The sequence below is a fragment of the Apteryx mantelli genome, chromosome 4, assembly GCF_036417845.1.
Source record: "Apteryx mantelli isolate bAptMan1 chromosome 4, bAptMan1.hap1, whole genome shotgun sequence".
Lineage (NCBI taxonomy): Eukaryota > Metazoa > Chordata > Aves > Apterygiformes > Apterygidae > Apteryx > Apteryx mantelli.
This window is the reverse complement of record NC_089981.1, coordinates 52,730,066-52,749,571: the sequence shown is the minus strand read 5'-3', so window position 1 is coordinate 52,749,571 and position 19,506 is coordinate 52,730,066. Positions and strand designations below refer to the sequence as shown.

The 19,506-nt window shown below is 35.7% G+C and overlaps 1 protein-coding gene across 1 annotated transcript in view; it reads left to right on the top strand.

The window, feature by feature from the left end:
* Positions 1-18,525, top strand: part of PALS1 (protein associated with LIN7 1, MAGUK p55 family member) — a 56,259-nt gene extending 37,734 nt beyond the window's left edge. The window contains exons 4-14 of the mRNA XM_067296610.1: positions 2,317-2,394; positions 3,734-3,880; positions 4,506-4,667; positions 7,050-7,127; positions 7,971-8,154; positions 9,844-9,915; positions 10,372-10,443; positions 11,181-11,348; positions 12,080-12,282; positions 13,657-13,767; positions 15,355-18,525. Coding sequence (XP_067152711.1) covers positions 2,317-2,394; positions 3,734-3,880; positions 4,506-4,667; positions 7,050-7,127; positions 7,971-8,154; positions 9,844-9,915; positions 10,372-10,443; positions 11,181-11,348; positions 12,080-12,282; positions 13,657-13,767; positions 15,355-15,531 — 1,452 coding nt within the window. The 3' untranslated portion in view covers positions 15,532-18,525. The remainder of the gene's footprint in view (positions 1-2,316; positions 2,395-3,733; positions 3,881-4,505; positions 4,668-7,049; positions 7,128-7,970; positions 8,155-9,843; positions 9,916-10,371; positions 10,444-11,180; positions 11,349-12,079; positions 12,283-13,656; positions 13,768-15,354) is intronic.
* Positions 18,526-19,506: the final 981 nt, after the last annotated feature.

The window sequence follows — 19,506 nt, the reverse complement described above, 5'->3', positions numbered from 1 at the left end:
TTCCTCACAAACGCATTTTCCATTGGCCTAGTTTGGGAATTTATTCTGATACAAGCCAGAGTTTTGGATCTCCATTTATGTATGGGGCTTTATGGATTTATCTGTTAGTAAATCTGTTTTTTTTCTTCCTTCATGGATACGATGTTCTCTTATTCAATGCTTAAGGGAAGCTTCCAAGAAGAAAACATGCCTTCCAACTCTATGTTACTCCAGCAAGCCCAAATCATCTGTTGAATTCTGTAGTGGAATAGCAAAGCCTTATTAGTGTAGGAAAACTCCAGGTCTATTTTCAAAGTTTCATATTCCTCCCTGCTATCTTCCATACCCCTCACCTTCCAAAAAAAACCCCTTGTGTTTTTTTTTAGTTAGCTTCATAAATCCTAAAGCCAGAAGGTGGCATAAAGCCAGTGTTGTGTCTTTTGATAGCACTCCATGAAGAAATTTTTTTTATATGATTAAATCCAAAATTGTTTTAAACCTGTCAAATTCTGTCATAACCCAGAAGGCTATTACATAAAAGGCAAACATACTCCTGCGGTCTTTTTGATTCCTCTTTCCCCATCCCGCCCTTGCTTTCTGGCCTTGAAATTCCTAAAAAGGCAATATGTTGCATACGCCTGTTCCAATTTTCAGATGTAATCTTCTGGATTTTCGGTAATTCAGCTTCTGATGTATTTAACTTACTTGTATTTTGCAGTATGTTAAACGGCATCCTGAAATGGTTGAATTGGAAATTTGGAACAAATATTTCTGTGACTGACAGAAGTATCTTGAGAGTAACTTTCAGACTTTCGTTCACACCATCCTGTATCCTCCTGGCATTGTCTCAGCAGAAGATCTTAGGCTCATTTTCCAGATTGTTTCTTCCTTTTTGGAAAGGCCTCTCCTTCTATTATGGTAGCAAGAAGGGAGGAAATTATTTTTGCCTAAGAAAAACTTAATTTTCTTTCCTCTGGCCAGGTCTCTGTAGCTTGTATGCCTGGCTGTTTTTTCCTTATTTTGGGGGGAGGGTGGGGAGTGGGGGGGCAGCTTTTTTGTTTTGTTTATTGTTGCTGAACTTAGGTATGAGTTGCTCTGCCTGAAAGCAGCTCTTTCCTCTTTCCAGAGTTTTATTTGCTTCAGAGTGATTTTAAAAAGGCACTTGAAAAAGCTTGGACTTAAGATGCTGATAACTTCTTGATGATGCAAACAACAAAACATTATAAGAAAGAAAAATGGCATATGCACATATAGCATTAATTTTAAATGGCAGGTAATGCCAATGTGACTATTTTAGTGCACAGTTCATCAGTGACACTGTACAATTCTGAAACTGTTTTCGACTGCATGTCCCAAAAGCTTTCTTTAAAGCTACAGACATCAATTTTGTTGGGGCTTTGCAGTGTGGTAGAGAACCTGCTCTAGAGCTTAGGCTTCTGTAGCTCTAGCAGAAAAAGGCAGTCTGCAATGTTGGTTACGCAAGTTCATATTGCAACAGCAATTCTTTCTCCCTTAAATAAAAGCAAAATCCCTGCTCCTGGCTTCTCTTTAAATGTGCTGAGATTTTCTACTATTTGAGAGATGATGGCAAGGCATCTTCTGTAACAGAATGAGAATGCAAACCTTTTTTTGGCACCCAAAGTTGCTTAAGCAAAAACAATCCATTTATTAACGTGGATTATTTTGGAACCAGCCAAAGAAACCTGGTTTCCTGGGGCCCTGGTGTTTTGAAGTTCTGACTTCACACTTTCTGAGGCAGGCGGCTCAGCATGGATGGTAGAAACCTGTCCTGAAATCGTGTAGTTTTGCTGTTGGTAGAAATAGTTTGGGTAAAGATAAGCTATCTCCTTTTAAGCAAAAGGGAGTCTAGCCATGCTAATGAGAAATTAGTCTAGAACCTGGCATATTCAAATAATAGACTTCATTGTGACTGATTTCACTATCTTCTTCCTTTTACTAATTTTTTTTATGCGTCTCTTTTGTCATAGCTGAGCTCTCTGTTAGTCTCTGCTGTTGACAAATCTATATGATGTATTGTAGAGAATTACTGAGACAAGACACGCTAGGGTAGTTCTGTAGTCTCACTGCATGGGTTTCTAACGTGCACCAGATTAAGTTTAATGAGCCAGTGTAACAGTTAGGTGGACATCCTTTTACTTTCTGTAAAATGAGTAACTGCAACTAGGACTTTGTACTTGGTCTGGGGGGGCTTTTGGTTGTTTGTTTTTGGCGGGGTGGTTTGGTTTTTTGGCATTTGGGGTTATTTGGTTGGGGTTTTGTGTTTTTAACATATATCACTGGATAGAGTAAGAGCTTTACTACCTGATTTCTTTGTAGGTACAGAGTGCTTTGAAACCCAGTCACCACAAAGATGGGCAGGAGCTTAATGCTTTGCTGAATGCCCCTCACATGCAGGTAAAACAGCATGAGTCTGCTAATCTACTGGATATATTTCTTAATGCTGTTTCGAGTCTATTTTACATTTTTGCAAATGTCTTGGGCTGGTTGGGGAGGGGATTTTGTTCTTCATCTCTGTGGCAAAGCTTGAATATTTCTGTAGGGTGAGAGGTTTCTAATGTCCTGCAACTAATGGAAATTTGTACTAACGTGTAGTGTATGATTGTATTCAGCCTCTGCTGTATTTTACAGGTATAATTGGGTAATTTTCATGTGAACAAGGTACCGTTAGGTCAGTAGGGTGTATATATATATATTTTTTTTTTTCTTATGTATATTTTCTTTTTTCTTTTAATGAAAACTATTTCACACTTACCATAAGGTACATAAAGGAAATCTTGTCCTGTGGGCAAGTTGTAAATCCGTAAGTTATTTTCTCCGCAATAACTTCTTATGTCTATATCCTCAGTTGCATACATAATAAGACAATTTCCATGGTGGTTTTTTGTTTGTTTTCCTTTTTTACAAAGGAAAACTTTAATTGCAGTCACAGTTGTTTTTAACATTGCTTTTGTATTCTCCAAAATTTTGAAGCAAACTTTGGCAAGTGTGTGGTAGTAGGTACTACACGTCCCAAAGAGTTTGCAGTCTGAGAATTGCAAAGTAATATACTGTTTTGCTTCAGTGTTTCACTTTGAAAACCTTTGACCACCAACAAACACCTGTGTTACGGGGGTCCAAAATTTTCATTAAAGCATTGCAAGAACTTTGGAAGTTTTGGGTTGTTTCTAAAATTTAAGCTGGAGATTTGGGGGGTTTGTAATTGCACCTTCATATGCCTGCAATTATAATAAAAGTCAACTTGTTCAGGTGTTTTCTGGTCCCTCCTTCCCTCCTGCCTCTATTTTTGCTTTTCAGAATGGTACAAGTGGGCACCTGACTCCTGTAGGTTTCAAAATTACATTACAGAAATGAACAAAACACCTAGTGCTGAGCAGACGTTGCTTTATTCTGCAGGCTCGTTATTTTACAGTAATGTTTTCAAAGATATTTCTGGTCTTTTTTGATAACAATAAAACTTCGGTAAGTTTATAGTTAAAATTATGGACTACTGCTCTGCAAGTGGTTGAATCCTGCAACTATGTAAAATATGGAACCCTGATAATAAAATGTGTTTAAACTTAGTTGTATAGCTGTGATGAATAATCTTTTTTTCATTGTTTGAGTCATTTTGCAATTTTCTGTAGCCTGCGAAGACTTACGTAGCTGCAGAAGAATTTCACTGAACTTTGTACTATTTTATATAGATACAAAATGCAAAATTTTCTTTAACTGAACTGATTTTGTTTAACACTAGGCACTCCTACTGGCTCACGATAAGGTTGCGGAACAAGAAATGCAACCAGAGCCAGTGACAGATGAGAAGATTTATGAGAATGTTGGCATGTATGGAGGGGAGACGGTTAAAATAGTTCGTATTGAGAAAGCTCGAGATATTCCACTGGTATGTATTGATACTTACTCAAAATTGTATGCAAAGCAGGCAAGCGTTTTTATCCTTTGCAGATTGCAATGAAAGCTTTGAAATTTGAATGTGGAGGTGATGTTTAACTTGCACCTCCCCTCCCCCCCATGAGAAATGCTCATAGATGATAAACTTTTATGTATTTGATACCAGCACTTGACATACTACCATTTATAGTCCATACAACTGCTGTAAACTTGGGTTTGGACAGGGCTTCTTGATTGAAGGCATTGTCCCAAGTTTTGCTGCAGTAGAGTTTGTGTCCTTGTGCCAACCACTGAAGACTTTTTAACAGCTCTTTCATCTTTTATTTTTCATCTTTCAAATAAGTGTTTATTTTCCATAAGAAAAATCCTTAAAAATGGCTTTTTATATGTGCAACACAAATTCAATTCTTGAATATTCAGTGCACTTTAAAGAAATGCATGGGGTTTTTCTTTTGGTTGGTTGTTTTCTTAACTGCAGCATTAGGTATATGCATCCAAGCTCTTACTTGCGTTCTCTTTCAAAGTAGAAATCTTTCTCCACTGACTTGGAGTATATGCAAGAGATGACTTTGAGTTTTGTATGTGTAATAAATCCAGATTTTGTTGCCACTCTGCAGGGTGCCACTGTTCGCAACGAAATGGATTCTGTCATCATTAGTCGAATAGTCAAAGGAGGCGCCGCAGAGAAGAGTGGGCTGTTACATGAAGGGGATGAAGTTCTGGAGATTAATGGCATTGAGATTCGTGGAAAAGATGTTAATGAAGTTTTTGACTTATTGGTGAGCCGTGCACTACTTTTCCTTGCAAGAAATACTCATTTCATAAGACTGAAGCCTGATGGCTCGGCTTGTCATTTGTAGTCCTATTTAACATTATTTTAAAATCTTTTCATTCCGATAGCTAATATTTACATGTAGAGGACCATTTTAAGTTTCCTTTCTGACGCAAAGTAAAATATTAATAAGCAGAAAGGCAGCTACCTGTAAAAACGAGGCCTACAAACCTGGAAGAGTCAAGTTACCTTCTTGAGACTTAATTTTATTGATCTCTTAAAGATTTTGCTTAGATCTGAAAAACCATGATTTTTCTTCATCTGTCTTTGGTTTAGTCTGCAATTAATAAACCTGATTAGCTGTGCGATCGTTTCATGCAAAATCTTTACATGACTAGGCTGCTTGCTCTTTCCCTCCTAATAACGATACTTTTTTCTAGAATTTTACCAGCATAGATATTTTTCATTTGTTTGCTGTATTATTGACACTCATGACAAAATTGTACATCAGTTTAAAAGCTGCTAGGCAAAATCACAGGAGAACAATCCATCGGGAGCTATTAATGCAGAAGTACTATCTTGCAAAGGCCCTGTGATGTAGGATGCTAAAAACTGAGAATTGCCAATACTTCCCTTTTGTCCGATATTGCAATTTTCTCATGCTCTTCCTTAGTATCTGCTATTAATCGATGTCAGAAACGGGACGCCTTGAATCTGACTTTGAATCTTTGGTCTGATTGTAGGAGGGAAGACTGTTCAGTTGAAGTAAAAACAGATGAAAATGACTTTTTTTTTTAAGTTAATTTATAACTTTGATACTAAACATTGAAAATGTACACTATTGCTTTTTTAATAGGATCTTTGGGAAAAAAATTGAAATTAGGAATATCATATTTACCAAATCTTTGAATTACTTAATAGATTTAAGGTCTGTCTGCAAATCAAAATCAGGGCAAAGACTTGAGTTCTAGTGTAAGTTGCATTATTATAGAAAGGACAAGCAGTAATATACATAGATGAAGTTGCCACATGCTTTGTGGAATAAGACTATGTTTTTTAATGGATAATTTCCACTTTCACTTGGATTTCCTTTCTGAAATTTCCTCATTAGATTGTTCAGACAATGAATGGAGTGAATTCATGAAGAGAATTTCTTTTAACACATTTAAATATACTCCTAGATACTTGAAAAGCTTTCACAGTCCTTGTTTTTTGAATCAAAGTTTTCTGAGATGACTCAAGATTCGTAATTGTCTCCATTTAAAAAAAAAAGAAAAAAGAAAAAAAAAAAAAGAAAAAGAAAGCCATATGCAGCTAAGTCTTATGCTTCTGAAAAGTGTTTCCTATGTGCTTAGTAGATAATTCAACTCTGGCAGTGCTAGTTTAGAGTTGTTCTCTGTGGAGAGCTTGCTCTGTTCTTGAGCAGCTCCTGCAAGCTAGAGTTACAGAATAAAAGATTAAAAACCATAATACATTAACATTAAAGCAAATTACGTGGCTAAAATTCTAAAATTTCTTAGTTTAAATAAATGTTTTCAGCTTTAATGTTTTTTATATGTAGATTTTTGTATTTTGTAATGTGAAATTGAAGTTTTAAAAATTAGACTCAAATATTTCAATCCCCAGAGAATACTTTAAACAGAAGATGGAAATTATTTTCTTTCTAATTTTTTGCTTCATCCTGTGCTAGTAAAATGATAATGAATTGTACATGACTAGACAAGACTATCTAGACCATCACTACCCGTTTCTTTGCAGAGTTATGCATGCTGACTGAATATTGTGGGGTTTTGCTTTCTTGGAGCCTGATCATGTTATGTTCAGTTATGTTTGCTTTATTAAAGCCTTAGGTCTGAATTTTTTGTGATACTTGTATGCATTTTGGTTTTATGCAGCATGAATTGTGTTATGGTTCATGGGATGGTGTGTTTAAAGTGAGACATATCTAGGCCTCTTCGCAGAGTTGGTGCTTGCTTTTTATTATATCTTTATATGTTTGTGTGTATACACGTGCACTTTGTATACAAAAGTTTTCTCTCTAAAATTTTCCATGTTTTTTCCTCCCAGCATAGACTCATTTGTTGGTATTTGGAACAGACCAAGAGAGCGTAATTCTCACAGTCCTCCACTTCCTTACAGAGATGCAAGTGCCCCATTTCAAATAGGAATAATTTGTGCATAATAAAGAATTCTAGGCTTTTTAGTCTTTCACTGAATCACTGCATCTGTATCTGTACTATAACCTTTTAACCCACTTATAGATTATGCTTTTAGGAACTGGCTTTCCTAGGAATTAATGCAGCATTTTCTAAAGCATGTTACTTATTAGAATTCTTAACGTTGAGCCAGATTTTGATACTACATACTGAAGAGCTTTTTTTCCCCTCAGGCTGACATGCACGGTACTCTGACCTTCGTATTGATTCCCAGTCAGCAGAGCAAGCCACCTCCTGCGAAGGAGACAGTTGTAAGTAGCTTTACATAAGTTCTTGAGTTTTGGATACATACTTCTGTATGTTGTGGAACAAAAAAAAAAATTAATTTAAACCACCATACTATTACCTGAATTAGCTAATGAAAATGATTGACGGTGATAAGCTGAAATTAAAAGTATGATTTTTTAACTCAGTTTCTGAAATAGTAAAAAAATACAAAACCAGAACTGTGTGCTTCTGAAATTTCCTTTCGAAATTACCTACTATGTATGTACTTTTTTTTATATATATATATATATATATATATATATATATATAAAATTTTATTGGTTGGAACTTAAATGTTTTTGTTTGAACTTGAAAATATGCTTTAGGAGGAAAAATTTGAACACTGAAAACTTTGTTCACTATTTTGTTAGCTAATGTTTTGCTTTAGACAGCTTTAACAGTTTTATATAAATCTCTGTGCACTGTGTGTCAAAAACTTCCACCTATAATCTAGCAAAATGGGTCTCAATACGTGCATTTACTACTTACTCTTAAAAAATGAGAATATCTGATAAGTTCTTAATGCAAAAAAATTAAATCAGTAGCTCTTTTTTGCCTTCTGAGGAGGTGAGGAAATTACATACACTTTATAATTTTAAAAGGTCAAATTCAGGCCGTCATCTCCAAACTAGCCCAACTCCATCTTTTTCATGACTAATGTATCTAATTATTACATTCCATTATCTCCTTTATGCCACATAAAATCTCCATTCTATAGGATCTTGGAGTTTTTATATATTAGAGCTCCAATGCAATCACAGGAAGAAGGGGTATAATTCTTCAGAAGCACCAGTTTTTCCTCTGTTTTTACATTTGATCTTCCACAGATACATGTGAAAGCACATTTTGACTATGATCCCTCTGATGACCCCTATGTCCCTTGCCGAGAGTTAGGCCTATCTTTTCAAAAAGGAGATATACTCCATGTGATCAGCCAAGAAGATCCCAACTGGTGGCAGGCCTACAGAGATGGAGATGAGGACAATCAACCATTGGCAGGCCTTATCCCTGGTAAGTAAAGCTCTAGCAAAAGCTTGACAGGCCATTGTTGCCATAGCGGTAGTGGGCAATAATCTAGTTTTCAAAGACTCGTATACCTTGACTGCCTTAAACGTCTATGACTTTGAACCTCTTGCAGCAGAGCGCAGGATTAATTATATAATTTACTTAAATACGTTGAGCTTTAGATGACAATAGCGTAAACTGGGATCTCTCTGTATAGATGTTGAACACAGAAAAGCTTCCCTTTCCACTGCAGTTTGCCTTTCAAGAGCTAATCTCCTCTCCTTCCCCCCTGCAGATTCTGCAGATTCAGAGTTCCCTCTGCTGGCAATTGCAAAAACATTGCACTTCAACCTGCTTGCTATGTCAGATGAGAGCGGCTGATGGGTTATTCAGTATTTCAACTAGTATATTTTTAAAACATATCTTTTTAGGTGATAATTTCTCTGCATGTTTTTGCTCAGGGAAGAACTTTAGTTAAAAGTAGCTTTGTCATGCTTCCTTTCTAATTGCTAGGGGCTTTTGAGTAACTGAGTTTTCAGAAATTGGAGTCAGTATATAATTTTTGCATTGAATTATGAACTGCATTTCAGTTCATTAGAGATCTGCTTTTCTGTTAAACATAGCAAAAAAAAGACTTTTCAAATACTATAAAGTATGACATTATTTTATGACATTTGATTAAGATAAGAACGCTGATGTTAAATATAGGCTAATCTCTTTGAGGCTGATGTTCAAAAGATTTTGTATAAATAGAACATATCTAATATGTTAAAATAATTAGGAAGCCATATCCTCATAATTTGGAAATGTCATCATTCCAGTATTTTCAGTTTCCAAACAAAACTGCCCAGAACAATTTGAATGCTCTGCAACTCTTTCTTGAGCAGTATAGTTTGGAAGCAATAAAGAAACAGGTTTCGCACCAACTTTAACCTTCTGCAAGTGTTTCTATTGGATTTCTTTGAAAGGCTGAATCCTTCCTTCCAATATTCACAAAAAAATTCAGGTCATGCTGGGAAGGAAACTTAGCTGGTTTTCTATTTACCATTCACTAATAATATTGCATTATTACCTATGTTCGCATATCTGAAGAAGGTGATATACAAGCAATATGACAATTCTAAGAGAGTACAAAAACATACTTGCTGATGATGCCAGGGGTATGTGACTTGCTTGGCAATAAACTTAGAACTTAAGAAACGCTAACTAAAAAGGCATCTTGTTAAAGTTGGATAACATGCTCCCAAAATCACTGGACATTTGACCTACCTGTCGTCTGATATAGGTAATGCTATTGAAACAACACAGACACTTATTTTTGTGTAAATATGAATAACATCACTTCCAAGTATCCTTAGTTTCAAAGGGTATTACTAATGTGATGCACATGCCGTGCATATTTATTGTACTCTTTGTTGTTGAAACTTGGGCTCATTTAATGTTTTTTAATTTTCTCAGATTTGTTCTGTTAGGGTGAGATAACCTTACATCTTATGTATGACCAGCCTATTTTTTCCCCAGTGAGTTTCTCTTGCATCTTGTATTCCACTAGAACCTTCAGAGATTTAACAACATAGGAAAAAGTAAAATGAGTAGGTCGTTAGAGGAAAGTAAGGAAATATATATACATTTTTAGTTATAAATGGGAATGGTTTTTAACTGTTAACTGCTGTTGTACTTTTTTTATGCATTAAGGAAAAAGTTTTCAACAGCAGAGAGAAGCAATGAAGCAAACCATAGAAGAAGACAAGGAGCCAGAAAAATCAGGTTGGATATACACTTTCCAAAGAGAAATTTTCTGTAATACAGGTGCTAATTAGAGGGCTTTCTGGAACCTTGTTTGCATAGAGAATTATAGAAAATTCTCCCACTTTTTTTTATAGTACAAATGGGATGAGTCTTCGAAATTCTAAAGTCAGACCTGTATTTATATCAAGAACTTAGTTGTATCAATTGGAATGATATACAAAGAAATGGAGGTAATGTAGGAGAATTTGAGAAGCCTCTTTCTTTCTTAAAAAGAGTTATATCTACTATGACTCAGTTGAAGACCATGACATGCAACATTTGCTTTATATCCCAGACTTGTAATGAACCGAAAAACATTATGCATTTTCAAAACTTAAGGAAAAAAACCCTCCATTTTAAAAATCCAGATAGTGGGTAGGATAGGGAGCTTTTTACTGTACAGATAATTAATTGTGTTGATTTTATTTTGGTTAGGAAAACTCTGGTGTGCGAAGAAAAATAAAAAGAAACGGAAAAAGGTTTTATACAATGCAAATAAAAATGATGGTAAGCAACATCTTTTACACAGTGTGTTCGCTTGTAACAGCTATAGAAGATTCTAGGAATAGTTAGCCCTGTGAACGGAATGTGGAAATTCAGGATATGATGTTGGAAATATTGCCTGCTGATGTTCCGTGTGGTGGTGGTAGTATGGTTTTCAACTGTATTTAGTGAAAGATGTAAAAGAGGTTGGCAGCAGGATCTGTAAGGACATTTAGTGCCTTTTATAAATACCAGATGATACAGGTAGAAAAATAAATAGCTTTGGGGGCATTGAAGCTCTCACAGTTTTACAATGATGAACCACTTTATTATGGTTACTTTATTATGGTTTTGAAAAACTCCACATGATTAAGTTTAGTAGATGGAAATTTAGTCCACAGTGAGTTGTGAGGGTTGTTAAAAGTATACTCTTACAAAAGTACCTTGGGTTTGGGATGGTGATTTTTTTTTGTTGTTGTTCAGCATAAAATGTTATTCTTAAACTAGAAACTTGCTCTTTGGCAAGAGGGTTGTTTCCCGAGTTTATACTTCCGCTTAACCAGTAGGGACTGGAAGCACCCTTTCTTTCCCCAGAAGGGGAAAAAGAATATCTTGTCCTATGGGACAGCCACAAGTGATAATTTTTGGAGTTTTCTTGCTTTGGTTGCTTGCAGATAGATGCTGGGAAGAGAGACAGGAGCTTCCTTAAACTTAGCACCTAGCAATAATACATGTTTTGACTTTTATGTTTTTCTCTCAAGATTATGATAATGAGGAAATACTGACCTATGAGGAAATGTCACTGTATCATCAACCAGCAAACAGGAAAAGGCCGATTGTTCTGATCGGGCCGCAGAACTGCGGCCAGAATGAATTGCGTCAGAGGCTCATGAATAACGAAGTAGATCGCTTTGCCTCCGCAGTGCCACGTAAGTTTGACAGGCAGATGTGATTGCTCATTCTAAATACTGTCTGCAGGCACGTCCTCTTGTGTTTAAAATTAGGATTAGGTTTTGGGGTTTTTTGAGTAGGATATTGTCAACTCTTGGATAAAGAACAAGTCAAGTCTTGTGTAGCAAAAAGTAGCTTTGGTAAATCAATGCAAATCCAGTGTCCTAACATAGTGTTATAGAGGCATTAAGATAAGCATATATTTCAGCTTGGATAAAGTTGGAGTGTGTTAGAGCAGTTTGAAAAAGAAACTGGCACATCTGTCAGAATCTTTAACATGACTATCCTGCACAAATTTCAATTTTGGTGATTTAGTGCCTTTCCAAACTTCTTAAATTTTCATTGACTGCTATATATTTAATGTCTACTATACTGTAAATTAGGCTTACAAACAACTTAACATGTTATAAATGGCTAACACTTTTTTCCCATCCAGAATGCAGCTGCACAGGTGAAACTGTGTTCCTTTTCTAGTTGATTAAATATTTCTAGACTAATTAAAAATAAAAAATAAAAACTCTACATGTAGGTTTGGTATTTGGCAGACTAATCTGTTCAGGGATATTTTTTGTTGAAAATAATACCTACATTTCTTACTGGATATTTCAGATGCCTTTTTTGCTTTATTAGCAGCATCTCTCCTAAGCCACTTGAAATTCTACAGGTATATCACTGTCTTGATTTCTTTTTGGTTGCTCTTGTTTTATAGATACAACTCGGAGCAGGCGAGAGAATGAAGTAGCTGGGAGGGATTACCATTTCATTTCCCGACAGGCATTTGAGAATGACATAGCTGCAGGGAAGTTTATTGAATATGGAGAGTTTGAGAAGAATCTCTATGGTACTAGCATAGACTCTGTGCGGCAAGTAATCAACTCTGGCAAGATATGCCTTTTAAATCTTCATACTCAGGTATGGCAGAAGCTGTTGCCTATTGTGTTTTTATTCTAGCAGCTACTGTGAAAATCTAAAGAGCTATATTTGGTTTATGTAAAAAGCATGTGTTCAAAATTCATTTCCATGTTCATTCTAAATTTTCATTCAGTAGTGTTCAACTATTTAGTGTGTTCTGTATATTTTCAGACAAGGAATGTTGTATTCATAACATCTTCTGTATCTATGCTAAAGGTAGACAGGGCCTTGGTCTCCATGCCCCTAGTTTTCACTAGCTTTAAGTATTTGAGTTGAAAAATTAACTAAAACATGCTTTTTTGTGTCTCACTGTTCTAATTACTTTGCGAGCTCTGAGGTTTTGCAGATGGAGGTGAAGTTGTTTGGGACTACATGTGGAAACTGCATTTTGGAAATGTGATTATGCAGTTCCCTAACAGGCAGGATTACAGTTCATCATATCAATAATACTGAACAGCTCTTTACCTGAGAGACCCTTATGCTGTGGAGAAAGAAGGGACAAACTATGCATATAGAGTTCAACTTAAAAATTTAGCCAAACATAGTAGGCCTAGTCGTAGAACACAGCCTGAGATCTGCTGCTGTTGTAACTGCTGCAAGAGAAGTCCTAAAACTAAGATGCATCAGTAAAGTGTAGTAATATTGAAGCTAGAATTAGCCGTCACCAGTTAGGGCTGTATGATGTTTCAGTAGCCTAGCTCATGGGTTCACAAAGCACATAATGAAAACAAATAGGTTGAAAATTCATAGCACTTTGAAAATAGATTTGATCTAATTCGTATCTGTAAAATTTAAGTTGGAGACGTAATTTGTCCTGAGACACAAAGAAGGAAGGTTTTGGAAAAAACAAATTACAATCTAGTTCCCTTTAACAAGGTATAACAAAAGATAGGAAATATACCTATTTAACCTTTTTGAAGATGATATATAAGCATTTAGTGCATCTGTTGTATTTTAATCTTCAAAACTGAAAATTAAATTGGAATTTTTGATAGTATGTAAACTCTTCTTTCAATAAAAGCTGATATACTATTATTAGGAAACATATTTTAATTTAGGAGACTTTTTTTTGCTTTTGGATACCAAAAGATACATTCCCTCAGTCTCAGTTAAATTATGAAGAATGTTCTTGACCGAAAGATGTTGGAATACCAATTTGATAGGAAATGGTGACTGAAATCTGAGTGGAGGTGTTGGTACAATTACAGTTAATAATACTGCAGTTAATATACTGTACAATTGTAATTAATTTAGTAGTCTTTTAAGGAGTATATTATCAATTATACTATTTGAACAATGCATCATTAAACATCCATTTCATGGGTGGAACCTTTGTTAACTGTTCTACAGTTACTGTTCTCTATTTTTCTGTAGTCCCTGAAGACGCTACGCAATTCAGACTTGAAGCCATATATTGTATTCATTGCACCACCTTCACAAGAAAGATTACGTGCTTTATTGGCCAAAGAAGGGAAAAATCCAAAGGTAACACATCTAACATTTCTTCTGAAACCATTCTAATTTTTGTTGACAGTTCTAGACTGCTCTCAGTGAACATATTTGTATACTGTTCTTTTGGAATTATGAAATGTTAAAGGTACTTGCACTATACAGGAAGTGCTATGATTTAGAGATATGTTCTTCCCAGATTAATGTGCAGACCATACTAAGGGAAGGGCTTAGGGTGCTTTTGCCTACCTGAATGTGTGTGGTGTATGGGACATGGACAACTGCTAATTCAGTAATCCTGGGGCACAATGTCTCTTTCTAGTTGCAGAATCAGTTGTGGTTCCTGCATTTGGGCACAAAAATATGACCCTTTATTTCAAAACTCTGGAAAAACCAACTTCATTATTTTCAAGTAAACATGAGAGTAATTCTGGGAAGCAAATGATTTTTTTTTTCCTTCCCTTTTGAGGGCCTATCTGCCCTTGAAAATACTTTCTTAAAAATGTATTCTAAAACTAAACTGTTCAGATAAAGTTATCCTAATGTTTGATCCTGTAGGATCACTCTTCATGCATGAACGTGAATAGTGTCAATATCTGTTTGTCTAGTTCAGATTTAGTTAAATGAAATTTAGTTCTGTAGGATGGAATTGAAACCCAGAAATTAAACCAGGGTGTCTGAAAGCTCAGAAAAGGCCCTTATTTGCTTATAGAATACAAAGCATGTACTGCTAGGCTAACAAAAGATGTTGATCTTCAGTTTTTTAAAGGAGCTGTATCTACAACAGTGGGAGCACTTTGCCACCATTGTCTCAAACATCATACCCCAAAATTACTTTATATAACTGAGCAGTAAGATAAGCTGAGGAAGATAAAATGAAACATGCTTTTAGAATCCAAGTGTAATAATCAAAACACTAAAGTAAAATCATCGAGGTCTACTTCTTCCTTAGCATCTTTTATCCACATGGGCAATATTCCTGTTTCTGACATTTTCCCTTCCAGCTTATAATTTTTTTTTCCATTTTTCTGCAGTGTTATTTGCCTGATGCTATAGTGATTCTATTGACTCCACTGTTATTTTTCACTGTGGTTCTCATTGTTTGGCTTTGGTTATTTTTCCTATATGCTTTTGGGGGTAAAAATATTTTAATGATAGCTGTTGCCTTTGGCTGTGCTGGCAGAGGCATGTTGTCTGTTCCACACCATTCAAACTTTCTCCCATGCCACTTCTGACATCTTCAGCCCCTTTGGAAAGATAGGGGCCTTAGCAATATAACTTATTTTTGAAAAACATGATTGAAGATCCTCAATAAGATGCATGTTATAGAATAAGTAGCAATGTATCTTCCCCATTCACTTCCATCTGGGACAGTTATTTACTGGGTTGTCAGTTGTGGCCAATCAGAAGTGATTGGTGATGATGCCAAAATGTAGAAGTGTCTTGAATGTCCCTGGCTTTCAAATGTGTATCGTGGTTAAATGTTCTCAGAAATTTTTCAGTAGCCAAAACTGATACCATGAAAATTTGTGTAAAAGACCCGAGTAGAGGTGTTACCTTTCTCTACTCCATTGCTATGGGAGAAGGCTTACATACATACAATAAATCTGTTTTTGATTTTAGCCAGAAGAACTGAGAGAAATCATAGAGAAGACGAGGGAGATGGAACAGAACAATGGTCACTACTTTGATACAGCAGTTGTGAATTCTGATCTCGATAAGGCGTATCAAGAGTTACTTCGGTTAATAAACAAACTTGACACAGAACCCCAGTGGGTGCCCTCTACCTGGCTACGATGAAAGAACAATTCCAAGGGACAAATAGACTTCTATCTAGCAATCTTTCAAAGGAGATTGTGTGTAGGTCTGCCCAGTTCTAATAATAGATGGGAGTGTATGCTCTAGACCTTGGTGGCTATATACTTTGCCAGTGAAATTGTGTATTACTAAAAAAAAATCCACTAATCAGCTTGCAAGCTGATTTAACTAATTTAAAGATTGTCCAAGTTTTCCTCCTCTACAGTCTAAAAACAGACACTTAAGTCAGTACTAAATTCTAAAGCTTTAGATAGATTTTTCTAGCAACTACATTTATACATAAATACACCCTATTTTTAACCTAGAATCACCCTTACAAAATTAAAGATTTTAAGTACGTGCACGAATGTGTGTGTGTGTGTATATATATAGTCCACGCTGTCACATAGTTATAAATATTAATGTTATTTAACACTTAATGACTTTGTGGGACATGATGGTAATTCAGGAGCATAATTTTACAGATCATTGGGCAGAGAAATAATCTACACATGAAATGTTAATGAGATCTTTCCTGTTTTAAAAATACACAAAATGAAGATGCCACTCTGGTCTGGAGCTGCCCTGTGAGGCTTGAGTTTATTTTTTAATTCTAAAAGACATTCCACTTTCTAATAGCACTGTAATTGGAAAATATGTATAATGTAAATATTTCAATCCTTGGGTTTTTTTAGTCAGACTTTGTAAGTCAGATATGACTGCACATTAATTTTAGGTCCAATCAAAGATGAATATTATATTGATCTTTAGATGTGATATTTTTATGGAATTTTCATTAAAACTTGTTGACTGATTGGAGCCACTGTTCTCCACAGGTCTGTAGAGGTATTTAGAAAGGCAAAGGTTATATTTTTATGAAAAATACATAGTTATAAAACATGCTGATTACAAATCAACAAATTTTCTCATGTTTTATAACAAAGGATACTGACTAAAACAGAATGATGTGCTGAATATGGGAAGACAGTGGGGGTGGGAATGGTCCTCTGGAAATGGTTCGTCTTGTGGCAGTTGCTCTAATGGATAGCTAACTGGAATTAAAATAGCTGAATGTAGCTACTGTATTGTAAACTAGTATTTTAATTCACCAGCAATGTATTGTCCTGCATTTGCTCAGTACTGCAGTAAAAGTATGCGTAAAACACTGGCAACTAATAGAGAAGTCACAAGAAAGGGGAATATTTGGAATTGTTAAACAAAAAAACTTGAAACAAGTAAACAGAAGGCAAGGTCTGTCTGTATCCTAGCATGTTCTGCGAAGCAGATCACAGCATCTCTGCATCCTCAAATAATTACCTGAGCTGTGAAGGTTTAACTACTAAAGCTCTGCACCTGCAGTAGGGCTGGTCTATTGCTGAAGCTAACTGAATAGTATTATCTTGGCTGGTTTGCTAATGGGTAGCATGAAGAACCTTGAATGTGAATGTTTCTCTTAATTTTAGCCATAGCATTTCCTTGACCTACAGGTAAAACACTGGAGTTATGTCTATGTGTAGTTCACTCCTGTCTAATGCTGATGGATAAAAAGGTAGTTGATTTTTTCCATACTATCTTGCATATATTCTTTCTTCAAGTTTTGATGGAACAAATTCGTACCCATTGTTGAGAACACAGTATACAGCAAATATAAAGAAGTTGTGTCAGATCACTTTCCTACTTACTGAACTAATGTGCTGCATTGAAAAATGAAAGTCTAGAGTGCATTCCAGTCTTGTTATAGCAAAATTATTTGCTGGTTTAATTGTTTTTAGGGCTAAAAAAAATTAAGCAATTAGTGAGGCTAGGTAGTGACTCTTCAGAAAGGAAAAGGGTTGGAAACTTTTATCCTCTTCAGTTCATTTCAGTGTTAGAAATAATTTAATAATGTTCCATCTGTTGGCCTAAGGGCTAGAGACTCAAAATAATGGCTTTTTGCCTCACATTGCAGGCATGTTCTTACTTTAATCCTGACTTTGTTATGACAGCTGCAACATTCAGTTATATTGAATAGTTGGTGTTTCATAGATGACAGGACATCAGTTCTGACCCCCCTCCCCTCTTTTTTTAGAAAGATGATAACTGTAGATGTTTTAGACTTTGTTATTGACTGTTTCATAGTTGGACAAAAAGTTGGAAAGCAGTAAAATGTGATAAGGGTGACCTAGCTCAGCTAGGTAGGTACTGCCCAAATTCTTGCAGTCACAATCAGTGTAAGATAGTTGCTCTATCCCCTTATATATTCAATGTTTATATGCAGTGTCAGTCACATTAAATCATGCCATTATTGTATTTGACTAATTTTTATCTCCCCAAGTTTTTCTGAAGCGGTGTACTGAAGTTGTTATACAAATAAGCTTTTGAATGTAGACTTAAAGAATGTTGCATTAAGTTCAGCTCTACTCTTAGTTACGAGACGCACAGTATACACTGACATCCATATAGGGAGGTGCTATGATAGTTTATAGCCAATGTAGTTTTGTCTTCAGCTGAAAGGCTTGAGCAGCACTGAGAAATGTACCAGGCTGTCCATCTGCCACGAGCTTGCACCTGGAACTACCTTGTATAAGAAATTGTTCTGCCTTTTTTTTTTTTTTTTTTTTTTTAAATGAAGAATGTGTGTTAATTCCCTTTGAGTAAAAGAGCATATGCAATCTTCACTACTGAAGCACTTCAACATTATCACAGGCTTTGTAGTGAGCTGTACCAGACTGAAAGGAGGGTATCGGTATTTTTACCAGTTTAGATTTAATTAAAAATAAACTTGTTAGCTGAATTGCATAAAAGAATTTTTGAATGTAATTATATGTGGCTTTTTAAAGTATAAGATGGGGGTTTAATGCCTTAAATAATTAAGGTAACTTTGAGACCTGTGGTTAGCCCCACATTGTACTTTTATACATGTACCTGCACTCTGTATTTTTGAGACATCATGAACTGCACACTAATGTAAAAATGTAAAATATTTCTAGATTTAAAATAAATCACTGTACAATTTTATTTCTTGTAGTGGCTCTTGGAGTCTTCTTCCTACTGTGTTTCTGAATGTGTGAAAGATGCTCTGAGACTTTGACCCATCAGTACCCTAGGGGATATTCTCTATACCTTTCCCACTGGATGTATGGTGTCAGAAAGGCACAGAACGTATTCCTCAAACTTGCGCTTTCTCTCAACTGTTGTCTTCCTGTAATTTTCTTAAGAGTTGCTGCTTAATTTTTTAAATTTAGTTTAATCCCTATTTTTATTTCTTTTTGAAATCAGTCTCCTTCCCTTCTCTCTAAACTCCAGGACTTTATCAGTGACATTTTCTGGGTTCTAGCTGTAAATCACCTGCCCTGATGTGATCCATTTTCAGATGGACATGCCTGTCATCTTGTTTGGCAAAAGCCATAGAAGATCATCTGTCAGAATTTCAATGCTCCAGAACACAGTGAGTTTTGGAATAGACTTCTAAAATTCTCTGTTTGTTGACCTGGGATCCATTTGTACTTTATTCCATTCTAAAACCATCTTCAGTTGAGTTCTGCACCATCTAAGATAGTTAACTGCCATATGATAAATTGCTACCTGTAGAAGAGGGAGGAAGGATACTGTTACATAGCTTTTAGTCCAACAAGTTGCAAAAAACAACTGTTCAACAGATACAACCTTCTCTATGCTAAGCTTACACTGAAAGTCAAAATTCATAGGAGCTGTTCCGCCTCAGGCCTGATGGTTCTCTTAGCACAACTTTAACCTATTACTAGCACATCTTTCTCCAGCAACTAAAAGCAGAATCTTCCCTGGGTTGACAAAACAGTCGTTTCAGCAGAGTACAACCAGAAAGTACTTCTTCAGAATGACTCTGCTGAAGACCAGTAGTTGAAAAAAAAGAATTTCCCTTATAAAGTTCCTTTGTGGCAGTACGTGTCTGTTCCAGTAGTTAGATAAGGATCCTTTTTTTCCATTACGAGGACAAGGATTTGTAAATACATCCCTTCC